The sequence below is a fragment of the Peromyscus leucopus genome, chromosome 22 (assembly GCF_004664715.2).
Source record: "Peromyscus leucopus breed LL Stock chromosome 22, UCI_PerLeu_2.1, whole genome shotgun sequence".
In the NCBI taxonomy this organism is placed as follows: domain Eukaryota; kingdom Metazoa; phylum Chordata; class Mammalia; order Rodentia; family Cricetidae; genus Peromyscus; species Peromyscus leucopus.
The window spans coordinates 48,998,349-49,016,234 of NC_051081.1; the positions used below are offsets into that span (position 1 = coordinate 48,998,349).

The following is a 17,886-nucleotide window of genomic DNA, read 5'->3' on the forward strand; positions in this document are numbered from 1 at the left end:
GAGTCATCATGTCTTTTATATTTAAGAAAACAAGAATAGAAAAAAAAAAAAAGTACATCAGATATCCCAGAGCCACGGAGCTCATATGCAACAATAGTCAGGATGGGTTGAGGTTTGCTGCAGTAAGAATGGAGCTGAGCTTTGGTGGCTTACTCCAACGACAGGCTGTTTCTCTCCCATGCCCTGATAGCCAAGCTTCCACTCTGTTCCATAGGGCATCACGGGGCCTGGGGATGGGGTAGCCCCTACCAGGGTACTGCTGATCTCACAGCAGTGGGGGAGGGCACCCACAGCCCAGCCACACACTGGCTCTCAACCCACTTAGAGGCCTCACACCTGACTGCAACTCACATTGATGGAACGGAGCAGCATGCAAATGATACATTATGAGCAGGAGTATCAAGTGGAGCGACTCCTGTGGAAAACATTGGGATAATTCCTCTAATGTACACCACAGAATTACCACAGGAGCCTGAAATTGCACTCCCAATTATGTTCCCAAAGATAAAGATATCAACAATGCTCTTAGCAGTATTAAAACTGAAAGGCAAAAAGCCCCCCCCCCATGTCTATCAACAGAGGAATGGATAAAGAAAACATCGTCCATTCCTGTAATGGAAAATCATTCAGTCTTAGGAAGAAATGAAACTCTAACACACGCTACAATATGGAGAAACTTTGAAAACAGGTATGGCAGCATACACACGTCATGCTGTGTGTAGTAAATAAACTAGAATATAAAAGGACAGAAATAATCCAGCTCATACAAAGCACTCAGTTTAGCCAAATTTATAAGCTAGAAAGTAAGATGACCAGGGATGATGAGGGAGAGGGAGGAATGGAAAGTTCTTATAGGCAGAATTTTGGTTTAGAACAATAAAAAAGTCTGGATGTAGATACTGGTGATGGCTGCAGAACACTGAGAGTGAGGAGCTGGGGCGTAGCTCAGTGGCAGAGTGCATGCTAGCATGTGTGAGGACTTGGGTCTGGTACTCAGTGGCGGAGTGCATGCTAGCATGTGTGAGGACTTGGGTCTGGTACTCAGCGGCAGAGTGCATGCTAGCATGTGTGAGGACTTGGGTCTGGTACTCAGTGGCAGAGTGCGTGCTAGCATGTGTGAGGACTTGGGTCTGGTACTCAGCGGCGGAGTGCATGCTAGCATGTGTGAGGACTTGGGTCTGGTACTCAGTGGCGGAGTGCATGCTAGCGTGTGTGAGGACTTGGGTCTGATACTCAGCACTGAGAAAAAAACACAAAGCAACAAATTGTGTGTACATTTTACCACACTGAAGAAGCAAGCAAAAAAAAAAAAGATTAATGCTGGGTTCCATGGTACTAGGGTCTTCATTGAATCAGAACCCAGGAACACAGCAGCAGTATAATGTGCCTTTGTCTCTCTGGCCTCTGTGGAGGCTGTGTGCTCCCTGGCCAGCGGCTGAGACTCCCACAGTACCTGGCACAGTCAGGCTGGAGGCAGCCTGTTTTCTGTTTGTGATAAAAACACTGACCAAAAGCAGCTTGGAACGGAAAGGGTTAATCTGGGTTTCCAGGCTGGAACCTGGAAGCAAAACCTGAAGCAGAGACCACAAGGGAACCCTGCCTCCTGGCTTGTGTCGCAGCTCATGGTCAATGACCTTTCTTGTACAGCCTAGGACCACCTGCCCAGGGAAGGCAAAGCCTCCCGTGAACTGAGCCCTCCTCCATGGATTATCAATCAATAATAATAATTTAAAAAATGCTCACACAGACATACCGACTGTCCATACTGATGGAAGTAACTTCTTAACTGAGATCCCCTCTTCCCAGGTGAGTCTAGTTTGTGTCTAGCTGACAGAGACCATGGAGGGGAGGTGCTTAGCGGCTTGTTCCTCGTGGCTTGTTCAGCCTGCTTTCTTACAGAACTCAGGACCACCAGCCCAGGAACGGGACTGCTCACCATGAGCTGGACCCTCCCCCATCAATCACTAAGAAACGCCCTACAGCTAGATCTTAGGGAGGCATTTCCTCAATTGAAGTTCCCCCCTTTCAGATAACATTAACTTGAGTCCAGTTGAGATAAAAACTAGCCAGCACAATCACCACGATGTGTCTCTGTGGTGCCCCAGATCTACTTCCAGGGCTTCATGTGTAGCAGGTAAGCACTCTAGCAACAGAGCTGACTCCCCAGCCATTATTTTTAATTATGTCTTACCCTGTTATCCTTCAAACACCTTCGTAAATATTGCAAAGCACTCTCGGCCAGGTGATATATTTTAGCCCCTACAGCCAAGAGCGATGAACCCTGCCATTTAAGCTCTGAGGGTCTTGGGGTCACGCGAGTGAACCAGGCTTTGCAGTTAATTTAACAAAATAAAGCAATGTGATGCTGCTATATACAGAATAAGCTCGGCAAATGGCTTTCACTGAGTACTCAGTCCGCGTACGAAGGAATAAGTATGTCATTTAATAAGGTCATAAAGACACTGAGGACCCGGGGCTATTTCCCCAACATAAAGAGACAGGTCAAGGAGTGAGGGCTGGAAGGGGCCACGAGAGAGGCAAAGAGGAAAGAGAAATGAAGACCTCAGCCTTGGATTCTTCAGTTAGCCCAGGAAAAATTAGAAGGGGACAAGGTGGGGACGGGGACCCGCAGGGACCGGGCCGGACACGCTCTGGTCCCGCCCCTTCATGCCCCGCCCCGCCCCGCCCCGCTCCGCTCCACTGCTCGTCCCTGGTCCCACTGGGGGAGGGGGGGGAACCAAACCGATAACCTCTACCCGGCCGCTTCCCATTGGCCGTGCAGGCGAGCGAAGTCCGCAGAGACCAATGAGCGGCGGCCACGGCGCGGCGAGCCCTTCCGGCCCGCCCCCGCGCGCCGGCGCACCGCCCGCTAGAAGCCGAGGGCGGGACGTGGGCGCGGCAGAGCCGAAGCGGCGGCGGCGCGGACGGAATGCGGGTTCTCGGCATGGCTCGCCTGGGGCTCGGTAAGCGTGGGCCTGCGGTGGGAGCCCGGCCGGGCTGGGGGCGGTCGGAGGGTCCGGGACCACGGAGCAGGCCCGAGCGGAGGGAACGGGGTGCCGGGCCGGCCTGGGGACTTCTCGGCCGGCGGGGCGGGAGAGGCCCGGGCGAGCCCTCTGCAGGAGGCCCCGGGAGTCGAGGACTCGCAGCCGCTGCTCACCTCGTGTGCGAGCCACCACCGGTCCAGCTCAGCCTTCACTTTTCGACGCGGGGTAGCAGAGGCCGGTCCTGAGATGCGGACCGAAGGTGGGCAGTGCCCTCCGAGGGAGGCCTCGCCGGTGGCGCCTGAGCACTTTTGTGCCTTTGAAGGTCCACCCAGGTGCCCCGGAATGATGGCTAGCGGCCCGATGGGTGGATTTGGGGGTCCCCTCCTTCCCCGGCTGGCTCTGTTCACGGCCCTAAAGTCTCAGACATCACTAACGCAGCCTAGATCCTTGCTGGACCGTAGGGAAGATGGGTCCCGGCTCTCTCCCCAGCCCGCTTCATTTACTGTCTACGACCCTGTGACCCAGAGCATATTTTCTCACCTCTCTTCCAGGGCTTTTTGTTTGTTTTTTGTCTTTTTTTCAACCGTGCTCACCCCAGGAGCGGTAGTACATGTTTAAGAAGTACTTGCTGGGTTACTGTAGAGGGAAAGATTTAATCTCTGGTTTTCCCCATGAGTAGCTGTGAAAGAGTGATCCTCTCAATTAACTCATTATTTCAATCAGGTAGTCAGCCTTTTTTTTTTTTTTTTGGACACCCTGCTGCAGGCGGGTGCCAGACAGAAATGTTACAGGCGTGAATGTATAACACCCTTAACGGCTACGGAGATTGAATGGGAAGCCACAGATGGCAAAACCATCTGCATGCCTCAGAGTGTGGACCCCGGAGTTCTGTTTCCTGGAGTTCTGTTTCCTGGCGGTACTCATTGTCACTGTGTAGAGTGGCCACGGGAAGCAGAACTTGGTGGGTCGGCACTGACCTCCTCTGCTATGGTAAATCAGCCCCCACCAGAGGAAGAGTGTGTTGCATGGAGAGCAGATGCAAAGGGCAGTGTGTTTGATCTTTCCTGACCCTGTTAGGTCGTCTTGGAGGCATCAGTCGGTAGATGGAGGGAGAATTGGGTGGTTCTGCTTCTCCTGGCCATTAGGGCAGCAGGGAGAATGCATGTCCTCAGCAGGCATCCCGGAGATGGACGGTGACTGCAAACCTCAGTAAGGCATTTCTTTTGCATGGGCAAATATGTTTTCTTAGACATTGTGGTTAAGACTTTTGTCTTTACACTTTGTGTAGTTCTCTCAAGAGCTTCCCTTAACAGATAGCTACCCAATAGAAACATCCTATCAAAGATCTAAGACCTACACTTGGAGGATCTTCAGTCAGAAGGAGATTGCAACAATGTTCTAATGTTGTATTGGAAGTAACAGTCCATGTGACTCGGTGTACCAAGTGTCCGTAACTTCTGATCTTTCCCAGATCTGAAGTTTTCACGGGACTTGGCGCATCAAGCAAGTATGAATTCATAACAATTTCATAAACAAGATAAACTTCTTGTAAAGTCTTAGAACTCACTGGACATGGTAGCACATGTCTTTAATCCCAGCACTCTGGAGCCAAACTCTACTGTTCTCTTTGCCAACTGCACCATCCAGTAGAAATACATTACTCTGTCTGTAATTTAATCCTAAATTTTCTAGGAACCACAAGTAAAGCAGAAGAGGTAACAGTACTTCGAATTAATTTTACGTAATGACCACATTTGTGGTGGCAGCCCCATTGGGTTAGGTGTCCTGATGATGTGCCAGCTGTCCCCGTTGGTGGCTTTGTCTCCGTGCATGCTTCTCGGCATGTGCATCCTGTCCTTATGCCCCCACTCATCTGTACGTAACCCATCATGATTTCAGCGCGTACTCGGTATGAAAAATATTAATAAAGTTTGTTTCTGTTTTTTTCTCCAAGTCTTTGGAATCCAGTACGCTTTTTTTTAACCCTTGGAGAACCTCTCGGTTTGGGGTAACCACACGTGGCTGATGGCTTCCATTGTGGATAGTAGTTTGAGGGAGCAGCCCCACCCCTGAGCCGGTCCCGCTTTGTGAGTTAGATGGAGGCCTTCCAGAGCGCCTCTGCCGCTGACTCTGGATTCCCGTCCTGACTTAGGACACTTTGTTGAGACCTTCAGTGTCCTTGGCCTCTCCCATTATGCATACACATCCACACAGATCTCGCCCATCTCTACACTGAAACTTTCCTCCACCCCACATGGTGCTTGCTCTTTCCAGTTCCGCATAACGAAACTCGTTTAGAGAGCCGTCTGTGTTCTCTAGACTTATTGCCTCCTCTCCTCCCATCCTCGCCCACTGGCTGCTGGTTCTTTCACTGTCGCAGGTGCCTAGGTGCTCACAGACAACTTGGTCATGAAATGCAGTAGCCAGCTTCAGCCGTCCCTGCCTGTCCCCTGGGAGCATGTTAACTGTCTCATCCCATACTTGGTTTGTGTGACATCACTCTTAGTAAAGGCCACTTTTATTTTGTAAGTTCGTAGATATTGGCCCTATCTATAACTCAAACACTTCTTAAGACATTTACATCGAGCATATTAACTCTACAGAATAGTAGGTTTCCTGTGACATTTTCACACGTGTACATAATGTACTTTGGTCATGTTCACACACACACCCCATTATCCTTTCTTGCTCCCTCTCCCTCTGGTCCCATTCCTCTTTCTCAGTAGTTCCCTTCTGCTGTGTGTGTGTGTGTGTGTGTGTGTGTGTGTGTGTGTGTGTGTGAGAGAGAGAGAGAGAGAGAGAGAGAGAGAGAGAGAGAGAGAGAGAGAGATGTGGGCGTGTGGTGCATTCTCTTGAGTGTAGAGATGTATACACCTGTACCTGCACGTGCAGAGGCCAAAGGGGCATGCTGAGTGTCTTCCTCTTTCCCTGTCCGCCTTATTCCTCCAGAGAGGGTCACTGACTAAACCAAAGCTCACCTTTCAGCTTGGCTGGCCAGCAAGCGCCCAGCATCCTTCTGCGCTCCCCTCCCCCATGGTGGGGTCACACGTAAAGCCATGCTCAGCTCTTCATGTGGATGCCGAGGATACGAACTCGGATCTCCGTGCCTGCATAGCGAGTGTTAATTCGCTGAGCCAGCTCTCCTACTGTCCAGACTTGAGATAAAATTGGGTTCTGTCAGATGCAGCGTTCTTGAGTAACGTGTCTGTTTATTCGTGCCAAGGCATGCTCACCCAGCAACTTGGAAACAGGAGTTAGAGAGCCACTCTGCCACTTGGTGTCTTTGCTTTGCCTGTCCGTGGCCTTTTCTCCTGGGCTTTGCTTGTTTACAAAATGAGGATGCTTCCTAGATTCTAGCCCTGAAGAAGCAAGTGCTTCCCTTGAAATTGGAAGCGGCAGCCGTCGTGGTTTTGAGTGGCCCATGCCCTTCCTGCCCAGCACTGCAACAGGAAGGACCCACGGGCGGGGGCAGCCCAGGCCGTCCTCTTCTGCGAGGGCCCGGGGTTGGGGGAGATCCTCTGCTGTGGACTGTGCCGTCACTGCTGTGTTTTGTCGTTTGTCCAGGTCTGGTGAGCTGTACCTTCTTTCTGGCAGTCAACGGTCTGTATTCCTCTAGTGATGATGTCATTGAATTAACGCCATCAAATTTCAACAGAGAAGTTATTCAGAGCAATAGTCTGTGGCTCGTGGAGTTTTATGCTCCATGGTACGTATTGTAAAATAGTTATGCCTTTTTTTAAAGGTTGATTGATTGATTGGTTTTGCTTTTTTGAGACAGGGTCACTTGCTCTGGCTGACCTGGAACTATATAGAACAGGTTGGCCTTGAACTTGTTGAAATCCATCTGCCTCTGCCTCCCAAGTGCTAGGATTAAATGTGTGCACTACCATGCCCAGCTGTTTTTAAATCTGTGTATGTGCACATGCGTGCAGGTGTCCTGTGTGTGGTCTAGGTTGGTCTGGAACCTTGGAGTTATATAGCCCAGACTGGACTAGAATGTATGTGCTCTTGCCTCAGCCTCCTGAGAACTGAGATTCCAGATCTGTGCCGCCATGTCCAAACAGTTGTAGACTAGGATTCTCGATTGCACACATCAGGTGTCTTGAAAGCAGTGGAGACTGCATCAGTTGTGGGGTGATCTGGCAAGACGTCTCAGTGGGAAAAGGTGCTTGCCGCCAAGCACGGTGACCTGAGTGTAACTCTTGGGACCCACGTGGTGGAAGGAGACCTGGGCTGTGACGCATGCCCAGAATGCAGTGTTGCACACTTACTAGTTAAAGCGTGTGTATCAAAGGAAGGCGAAGACGCATACACCGCTGTGAACTGTAGAATGTGACAGGGCCGTGGTGGCTGTAAGCAGCAGAATGCAGGACCCGAGAGCAGCTCACTACCAGCTGCATGTCTGCAGGTGAGCTAACACAAGGTTGCACATTCAAGTGAACAGCATCTTGTGAGCGTCAGGAAGGGATATTCTCGGTCACTTCTCTGGTGCTGTGGTAAATCACCACAACTGAGGCAACTTAGAGAAGGAAGAGTTCATTTGGGCTGTGGTTCCTGTGGAGTCTGTAGTGGTGGAGCAGAGGCAGCAGACCAAAGGCACGGTGCTGGAGCAGCAGAGAGAGCCAACCAGGAGTTGTGTACGTCTAAGCTCTCAAAGCCTGCCCCAGCCATACCCGTCCTCACGCAAGGCTGCACCTCCTGAGCCTGCCCAAAGAGCGCCACCAACCGGGCCCTGAGTGTTCAGTGCCCAAGAGTGTGGGGAGCATCTCATTTGAACCACCACAGGAGCTGACATGGACTTTATTTTTAAGGCAGGTTCTTATCACATTGCCCAGGCTGGCCTTGAACTCACTTCCAAATCTCAGGGAAGCCTTCCTTGAACTTGTTCCTTTGCCTCAGTCTCCCAAATAGCTGGGATCCCAGACCTGGCCACCAGACCTGGGCTCTTACGAAATTCTTACCTTTGAATTCTGAAGTCCTGAGTGGGTGCGTTTTAGGAAGTGCCCCCTGAAAGTTCTTTTGTGGGTTCTGAAACAGTTCTAGAAACTCGGCACTGCTTCTCAGCACATTACTCAGGGTCAGTGTAGCAAGTGGAGGGCAGTGCTAAACGTTCGTGCCAACACATTGCGAATCTGGCTCTTTTTAATGCTTTGTTTTCTAAAGGTTTTTAAATCCAGTTGCTGGATTAGCACAGGCGAATAGTACTTGTACAGACTGCTAAGTTATTCCATGGCTCTGTGAGGTGTTTTTGCACATTTGGCTTCTTATCACTGTGTCGTGGGTAGTTGGTTTGTTTCTGAGAGCCACAGTGCAAGCAAACTTCCCTGTGAAACCTCAGCAGATGGTGTGATTTCGAAGGCAGGTTCTGGATGTGGTAGGTAACAATTATGCTGGCAGTTTTATGAATAGTGTTCTGAAAAAATGTCTAATTGGAACAATCACTTTCAGCCTTTTTATGCTTGGGTTCTAACATCCCAGGGACAGCCTTGGATTCCTTCATGGAGGAAAGGCTTTAGATGGTGAATAGAGCAGACAGAGTCAGGCATAATGACACATGCCTTTAGTTCTAGCACTCCAGAAGCTGAGGCAGAGGACTGTGAGGAGTTCCAGGGCTACATAGCAAAACCTCTTCTTAAAAAAGAAGAACACTTGGGAGGATTGGAAGCTCAGCGTCCACCTTTGGACTCCGTGAGACTCAAAGACTGAAGGGACAGAGCCTACATAATTGAGGACAAATTGAGGAGCTCCTGTCTAAAGTGCTTGGGGCCAGGGGTCTTGGGAGTTTCTCAGATTTTGAAATATTTACACAGCTTTTCCCCAGTGAACGTCTCAACTAAAATGCAGAAAGCCAGGACTGGATGTCATGTAGTGCTCAAACGGTTTCCTGTTGGGTGGTTTGGTTTGTACGGTTTGGCAGTGCCGGGAGCTGAACCAGGGCTTTGCTCACACTAGGCACTGAGCTGCATGCCCACTCTTGGGTTTAAAATTTCAGGATAATGGATACTCATCTTGCACTTCTTTATAGACTAATAGATATCAAGAGTCATCAGCAAGTCTAACAACTATGTAATTCTAAAGTTGTTGTACACATAAATGATGCTAGAATGTTCCAGCAATTGTAATGATCATTTGTAATGTTAAGAAAATAGCTGTGGAAGCCATTAAGTAGTAGTAATCTCATCAACTGTGGGATGTTTCCATTTATAATAGAAAGAACTTTTGAGTTTCTACTACAGGTTAGCAAAAATGGATTCTTCTTTTTTTTTTAATATTTATTTATTTATTATATATACAATGTTCTGCCTGCACATATCCCTGCAGGCCAGAAGAGGGCGCCAGATCTCATTACAGATGGTTGTGAGCCACCATGTGGTTGCTGGGAATTGAACTCAGGACCTCTGGAAGAGCAGCCAGTGCTCTTAACCTCTGAGCCATCTCTCCAGCCCATGAATTCATTTTTATGTTGAACTTTGGTCTGTTCCTAGTGCCTAGCATCAGATTGAAGCAGTGTGTGCCCTCTTAACTGTTTAATTTGAATCCTTCCTTCTTAGAGAAACGGAAACCTAACTAAGCCTTATGAGTATCTGACTTCTGTATTTGAAGTGTCCCCCGAGCAGCAAAGCGTATATAAATGTGTATAAATGTGTCACAGCACCAACTCAAGGCACTGCCTACCGCAAAATAACCTTGCTTAAACGTTGGGGCTGAGTTCAGGTCCCTCTAGGGTATCAGTGACATGGTGTCTGTGGGAGCCTGGTGGGGCGTGGCTCACTTTGGAAGGCAGTGGCACAGGCGGGCCAGCCTTGGAATCAAGTCCTTTGCCAGTCTCTATCTGATCATTAGAGTGGAGAGAGTGAAGGCCTGTCCTAGCTCTGCACAGGTCCAGGGATGTCCTTTGAGAACGTGACCCAGGCAGAAGAGCCGAGCAAAACCTTTTTCAAATATGCACCATATTGCCCACAGGTAAACACACGGTCTGCATGCCGTGGGTGTTACACAGCATTAAGAATGAACAGTGCACTTACCCATGCCTGACTAGATCCTAGAAGCAAGTTCTGTCTCTACACCATGCCTGACTGGATCCTAGAAGTGGGTTCTGTCTCTACACCATGCCTTATGGGATCGTAGAAGTGGGTTCTGTCTCTACACCATGCCTGATTGGATCCTAGAAGCGGGTTCTGTCTCTACACCATGCCTTATTGGATCCTAGAAGTGGGTTCTGTCTCTACACCATGCCTGATTGGGTCCTAGAAGTGGTTTCTGTCTCTACACCATGCCTGATTGGGTCCTAGAAGTGGGTTCTGTCTCTACACCATGCCTGACTGGATCGTAGAAGTGGGTTCTGTCTCTATCATACAGTATGCCGCGTTGTTATATTTCACAGCAGGTTTGTTTGGGCGTTGGGAGAGGATCTCACTGTGTTGTCTTAGCTGTGCTAAAACTCACTGTGTAGCCCAGGCTGGCCTTGAACTTGACGTGGTCCTGCCTCTGCCTCCCAAGTGCTGTCACAACAGGTGTGTGCTGCCTGCCTGGCTTGTAACAGGTTCTGTTTGGTTTTACGGAATTAGTGCCTGTGAAACAGAGGTTGCCCCATGTTCAGGTAGTCAGCAAGCGGTGGTGAAATAACGTCTGTCTTGAGTAGTCACTGGGCCTCTGGTCCCGGTCCCCTGGCAAGCTCAGCTTTATGAACTGAAGGTCAAAGGGTCTAACTGTCACCTTATTTGTGTTTTGTCTCTCGGCAGGTGTGGTCATTGCCAGAGGCTAACACCAGAATGGAAGAAAGCAGCCACTGCATTGAAAGTGAGTATCTGAGACTCCCTCCCTCACTGTGTGTTTACATTTGCATAGGGTGTAGTGATATATTTTGTACCCTAATAAAATTTGCCTGAAGATCAGAGGACAGAACCAGCCACTAGATTAAACATAGAGGCCAGGCAGTGGTGGCACACACCTTTAATCCCGTACTTGGGAGTCGCACGCCTTTAATCCCAGCACTAGGAAGGAAGTGATGACTGGACAGAGAAAGGTATATAAGGCCTGAGGAGACACGAACTGAAGCCTTTTCAGGCTGACGAGTCCTAGAGGTGAGATGTGACAGTGGCTAGTTCCTCTGTCTCTCTGATCTTCAGGCAAATTTTATTAGGGTACACAGCATATCGCCACACATGGGCCCAGTGCACACTGGGAGTTAATTTGATGGTGAAGTCCTGAGTGCTGGTTGTACTATCAAATACCTCGGGGACAGGGGTGGGGTGCAGATGTTGCTGCTCATGTCTGGTTTTATTGTCCTTTTCCCAGCTAAATTACATCATTATCTTAGCCATGCTGGTTCTGAAGGCTTTGGTGCCCAGTCCTCCCCCAGACACTCCCTGCTGGCTGGACTTGCCCTTCTCCCATTGGACAACTTAAATTCTCCCCTGGTTTTCAGGGCTAAACTCCTCAGTGGCCCTTGTAACTTCACTGGGCCTTTACCTGTGTGCTTGAGTCTGACGGGGCTGTGGAGTAGGAAGGGTAACCTGTCTGTGTCTCCTCAGGATGTTGTCAAAGTCGGCGCAGTCGATGCCGATAAGCACCAGTCCCTGGGCGGTCAGTACGGCGTCCAGGGATTCCCTACCATCAAGATATTTGGAGCCAACAAAAACAAGCCAGAGGATTATCAGGGTAAGGACTCTCCCTCCTTATTCCCCTGTAGGTGACACCTTCTGGAACAGTTAGCCTGGCTCCTGCAGCCTCTTAACCTTGCTCTCTGTGATGGCATACCACACTTAGTGCCTCCTCCAAGCTTAGAGCTTTAGCTTGTAGGTAAAGAGGGGTGCAGGGGTACGTGCGTGCATGTGTGCACGCATGTGAATTATTCAGAGTGGTTGTAGACCCGCACCTCTTTACCTCCAGGCCTTTCTCATTACAGCTGTTTAATAGTTGATGAAGATCTGTGTTTTCCTCCCCTTACTGGAAGATTGGAGTCTGGCAAACACGCATGGTAACGCGTATACCGTTGACTCTGAAGTGCTACTGGTGTCAGGAGCTGTTGGTAATGGGTACTCCAGATTCCAGATAGCACACTGCAAGGTCTTCAGTTGATCATTAGCTACACACACACAAACAGTATCTAATCAGAATTGATGAGCTGGGACAGATTGTGGTCCTAATGAAAGTGTTGAGCATAATTTTTACATTATGATGGGTTTGGCTAAAGTTTTTTAAGGATTTGCTAAATATGACATAAAGTAACTGAAGGTTGCAGCTGTGAACAGAAGTACCGGTGGGCCGAGGAGGAGCATCCCAGTCAGACTCACCCTGGGGAGGGCCCAGGGCTGTGGGGTCGGAAGAGTAATTCCAGACATGGCCTGCTGTAACTGGCCCGCCTCTCCGAGCATGCTCGGGCCTCCTGTCCACTTACTGCTCTGGCCTGCTGCTTTTCTGTAAAGAAGGAGGGAAGCCTGCCCAGGCAACCAGAGTGTAATTAAAATAGTGCATGCAAAAGAGGGGAGACACATACTTGGCATAGGTACCAGTCCACTTGGTAAATCTCCAGACTTGGAGGTCAGAATCCTTGGAGACAAAGCCCTGGATGCATGGTTTCTTCCTGATGATGAGTTTTGTTTTCCAGAGTAAACACATCTGTCCTCACTTTGAAATGATAACTGGTCATAGTTTTGCTTCTTGACAAGGGCAGAATATGTAGAGCATTCTGCGCGGCTGTGTTTATTTGTAAACAAGGTGGTTGTTATTACACGTATGTCTTGGGGCACGTGTGGGCTCAGTGCTCACATGACGTCACAGGACCATTTTCAGGAGTTCCCACCTTCTGCCAAGTGGAGCTCAGAGGCTGCACTTTGACCTGCTGAGCCGTCTCAGCTGCCTTCGGGGAGGTGTTTGGGACACAGCCGGACCTGTGCCCGTATGGGTGGGCCAGGCTGCTTGTGCACCAGGACAGCAGGGCTGAGTGGCTGCAGAAGGCAGTGTGGTCTCAAAGGTAGATAGCACTTGGGTGCATATGGTCCGTAATGGAAAGATGGTCGGCACTGGTGCACAGCGGGAGAAGCCTCTTTCCCAGATGAGTCCTGCTTGGGTATAACTGTAGAAAGGGCGGGAGGAACCACACTGGCTCGAACTGGACCTGTCTGCAGTAGGAACGGAAGGAAGGCTGCTCTCGTGTTGGGTCTGGCCCTTCAGTTACCTGAGCACTTCTGAGTGTTCCCGCTGTACAGCTGGTCTAAGACTCCTAGTAGGAGCCTGACCATGAGAAGATTGTCCCTATCCATGTGTACTTTAATTTATAAACTAGGCAACTGGAGATTAACAGTAACCAATAGTAAAATAGAACTCTAGAAGTTAGGGACTGTGGTTTCACTTGAAAGAGCTAAGACAAACTATATTCTTGGACTGTGGTTAAGTAGACCACAGAAGATGGGAACCGCAGGCCAGGGTGGTTCCTGTATTGTTTTCCTTCTAATGTGATACTGAGCTCTCTTACAGCTTGGCCTGTGAACTTTGAAGGTGCTTTCAAGTCATGTCTTGTCCTTGCTCTTCTGGGGTCTTGGGTCTTTAGTTTTGGATAGACTTCCCACTTACCGTCCTCTTGTCTGGTTGAGGTTTGGTTGTGTTTGAGCTGCTGGGTCTCATGCAGTGTGGCTGCTCTCTGAGCTTTGTTGAGGTGCTTACTTAGGACTGACTTGATCCTAACCACTGAACTTGAAGCAAAAGAAGAGATGCTTTGATTGCTTTCTAGGTTCTTAGCTTCAGAGACGTTTCATGTTCCACGCTTCCCACACACACACTGTCCACTCTCCATGTGTCATGTTCCACTCTTCAACACACACTGTCCACTGTCTCCATGTGTCATGTTCTCACTTATGTTCCACTCTTCACACACACACACTGCCTATGCTGTGTGTCATGTTCCACTCTTCACACACACTGTCCGCTCCCCATGTGTCATGTTCCACTCTTCACACACACACACACACTGTCCGCTCTCCGTGTGTCATGTTCACTCTTCACACACAACTGTCTGCTCTCCGTGTGTCATGTTCCACTCTTCACAACACACTGTGTACTCTCCGTGTGTCATGTTCCACTCTTCACACACACTGTGTACTCTCCGTGTGTCATGTTCCACTCTTCACACACACTGTGTACTCTCCGTGTGTCATGTTCCACTCTTCACACACACACTGTCTCCGTGTGTCATGTTCCACTCTTCACACACACACTGTCTACTCTCCGTGTGTGCATGTTCACTCTTCACACACACATTGTCCACTCTCCGTGTGTCATGTTCCACTCTTCACACACACACACTGTCTACTCTCCGTGTGGTTCATGTTCCACTCTTCACACACACACTGTCTCTCTCCGTGTGTCATGTTCCACTCTTCACACACACACATTGTCCACTCTCCGTGTGTCATGTTCCACTCTTCACACACACACATTGTCCACTCTCCGTGTGTCATGTTCCACTCTTCACACACACTGTCTGCTCTCCGTGTGTCATGTTCCACTCTTCACACACCACTGTCTGCTCTCCGTGTGTCATGTTCCACTCTTCACACACACACTGTCCCTCTCCGTGTGTCATGTTCCACTCTTCACACACACACTTGTTCATGTTCTTTCTCACAATGTCCCTCTCCGTGTGTCATGTTCCACTCTTCACACACACACTGTCTGCTCTCCGTGTGTCATGTTCCACTCTTCACACACACACTGTCCACTTCCATGTTCATGTTCACTCTTCACACACACTGTCTGCTCTCCGTGTGTCATGTTCCACTCTTCACACACACACTGTCTACTCTCCGTGTGTCATGTTCCACTCTTTCACACACACACTCCCTGTTCATTTCCACTCCACACACACTGTTCTTCCGTGTGTCATGTTCACTCTTCACACACACACTGTCTCTCTCCGTGTGTCATGTTCCACTCTTCACACACACACTGTCCACCTCCATGTGTCATGTTCACTCTTCACACAACTGTCCGCTCTCCGTGTGTCATGTTCCACTCTTCACACACACTGTCTGCTCTCCGTGTGTCATGTTCCACTCTTCACACACACACTGTCTGCTCTCCGTGTGTCATGTTCCACTCTTCAACACACACTGTGTACTCTCCATGTGTCATGTTCCACTCTTCACACACACTGTGTACTCTCCGTGTGTCATGTTCCACTCTTACAACACACTGTCTGCTCTCCGTGTGTCATGTTCCACTCTTCCCTGTCCACTCCTGTGTCATACACACACTGTCCACTCTCCGTGTGTCATGTTCCACTCTTCACACACACTGTCTGCTCTCCGTGTGTCATGTTCCACTCTTCACACACACTGTCCGCTCTCCGTGTGTCATGTTCCACTCTTCACACACACACTGTGCCACTCTCCGTGTGTCATGTTCCACTCTTCACACACACTGTGTACTCTCCGTGTGTCATGTTCCACTCTTCACACACACACTGTCTGCTCTCCGTGTGTCATGTTCCACTCTTCACACACACACTGTCTACTCTCCGTGTGTCATGTTCCACTCTTCACACACACACTGTCTGCTCTCCGTGTGTCATGTTCCACTCTTCACACACACTGTCCACTCTCCGTGTGTCATGTTCCACTCTTCACAACACACTGTCACTCTCCGTGTGTCATGTTCCACTCTTCACACACACACTGTCTGCTCTCCGTGTGTCATGTTCCACTCTTCACACACACACTGTCCGCTCTCCGTGTGTCATGTTCCACTCTTCACACACACACTGTGCTCACTCTCCAACGTGTTGTCATGTTCCACTCTTCACACACACTGTCCGCTCTCCGTGTGTCATGTTCCACTCTTCAACACACGACTGTCCACATCTCCGTGTGTCATGTTCCACTCTTCACACACACTGTCTGCTCTCCGTGTGTCATGTTCCACTCTTCACACACACTGTCTGCTCTCCGTGTGTCATGTTCCACTCTTCACACACACACTGTCGCTCTCCGTGTGTCATGTTCCACTCTTCACACACACACTGTCTGCTCTCCGTGTGTCATGTTCCACTCTTCACACACCACTGTCCACTCTCCGTGTGTCATGTTCCACTCTTCACACACACACTGTCTGCTCTCCGTGTGTCATGTTCCACTCTTCACACACACTGTCTGCTCTCCGTGTGTCATGTTCACTCTTCACACACCACTGTCTGACTCTCCGTGTGTCATGTTCCACTCTTCACACACACTGTCTGCTCTCCGTGTGTCATGTTCCACTCTTCACACACACTGTCTGCTCTCCGTGTGTCATGTTCCACTCTTCACACACACTGTCTGCTCTCCGTGTGTCATGTTCACTCTTCACACACACACTGTCTGCTCTCCGTGTGTCATGTTCACTCTTCACAACACACTGTCCACTCTCCGTGTGTCATGTTCCACTCTTCACACACACTGTCCTGCTCTCCGTGTGTCATGTTCCACTCTTCACACACACACTGTCTGCTCTCCGTGTGTCATGTTCCACTCTTCACACACACTGTCTGCTCTCCGTGTGTCATGTTCCACTCTTCACACCACACACTGTGTACTCTCGTGTGTCATGTTTCCACTCTTCACACACACACTGTCTGCTCTCCGTGTGTCATGTTCCACTCTTCACACACACTGTCTACTCTCCGTGTGTCATGTTCCACTCTTCACACACACATGTCTGCTCTCCGTGTGTCATGTTCCACTCTTCACACACACTGTCTGCTCTCCGTGTGTCATGTTCCACTCTTCACACACACACTGTCTGCTCTCCGTGTGTCATGTTCCACTCTTCACACACACACTGTCTGCTCTCCGTGTGTCATGTTCCACTCTTCACACACACACTGTCACTCTCCGTGTGTCATGTTCCACTCTTCACACACACACACACCACCACACCACTGTCTGCTCTCCGTGTGTCATGTTCCACTCTTCACACACACTGTCTGCTCTCCGTGTGTCATGTTCCACTCTTCACACACACACACACACACACACACACACAACACTGTCCGCTCTCCGTGTGTCATGTTCCACTCTTCACACACACTGTCTACTCTCCGTGTGTCATGTTTCCACTCTTCACACACACAGTTCACCACACCACACACACACTGTCTGCTCTCCGTGTGTCATGTTCCACTCTTCACACACACTGTCTGCTCTCCGTGTGTCATGTTCCACTCTTCACACACACACAGTCACATTCATGTCCACACATCACACACACACTGTCCGCTCTCCGTGTGTCATGTTCCACTCTTCACACACACTGTCTGCTCTCCGTGTGTCATGTTCCACTCTTCACACACACTGTCCGCTCTCCGTGTGTCATGTTCCACTCTTCACACACACTGTCTACTCTCCGTGTGTCATGTTCCACTCTTCACACACACTGTCTACTCTCCGTGTGTCATGTTCCACTCTTCACACACACTGTCTGCTCTCCGTGTGTCATGTTCCACTCTTCACACACACACTGTCCACTCTCCATGTGTCATGTTCCACTCTTCACACACACTGTGTACTCTCCGTGTGTCATGTTCCACTCTTCACACACACACTGTCCACTCTCCGTGTGTCATGTTCCACTCTTCACACACACACTGTCCGCTCTCCATGTGTCATGTTCCACTCTTCACACACACACTGTCTGCTCTCCGTGTGTCATGTTCCACTCTTCACACACACTGTCTGCTCTCCGTGTGTCATGTTCCACTCTTCACACACACACTGTCTGCTCTCCGTGTGTCATGTTCCACTCTTCACACACACACTGTCTGCTCTCCATGTGTCATGTTCCACTCTTCACACACACACTGTGTACTCTCCGTGTGTCATGTTCCACTCTTCACACACACTGTCCACTCTCCATGTGTCATGTTCCA

General features: G+C 49.6%; 1 protein-coding gene across 1 annotated transcript in view; it reads left to right on the forward strand.

Moving 5' to 3' along the window:
- Positions 1–2,860: 2,860 nt before the first annotated feature.
- The window catches only part of Pdia6 (protein disulfide isomerase family A member 6), a 29,406-nt gene continuing 14,380 nt past the window's right edge, over positions 2,861–17,886 (forward strand). Inside the window, exons 1-4 of the mRNA XM_028877686.2 lie at positions 2,861–2,963; positions 6,549–6,690; positions 10,727–10,784; positions 11,519–11,645. Coding sequence (XP_028733519.1) covers positions 2,930–2,963; positions 6,549–6,690; positions 10,727–10,784; positions 11,519–11,645 — 361 coding nt within the window. The 5' untranslated portion in view covers positions 2,861–2,929. The remainder of the gene's footprint in view (positions 2,964–6,548; positions 6,691–10,726; positions 10,785–11,518; positions 11,646–17,886) is intronic.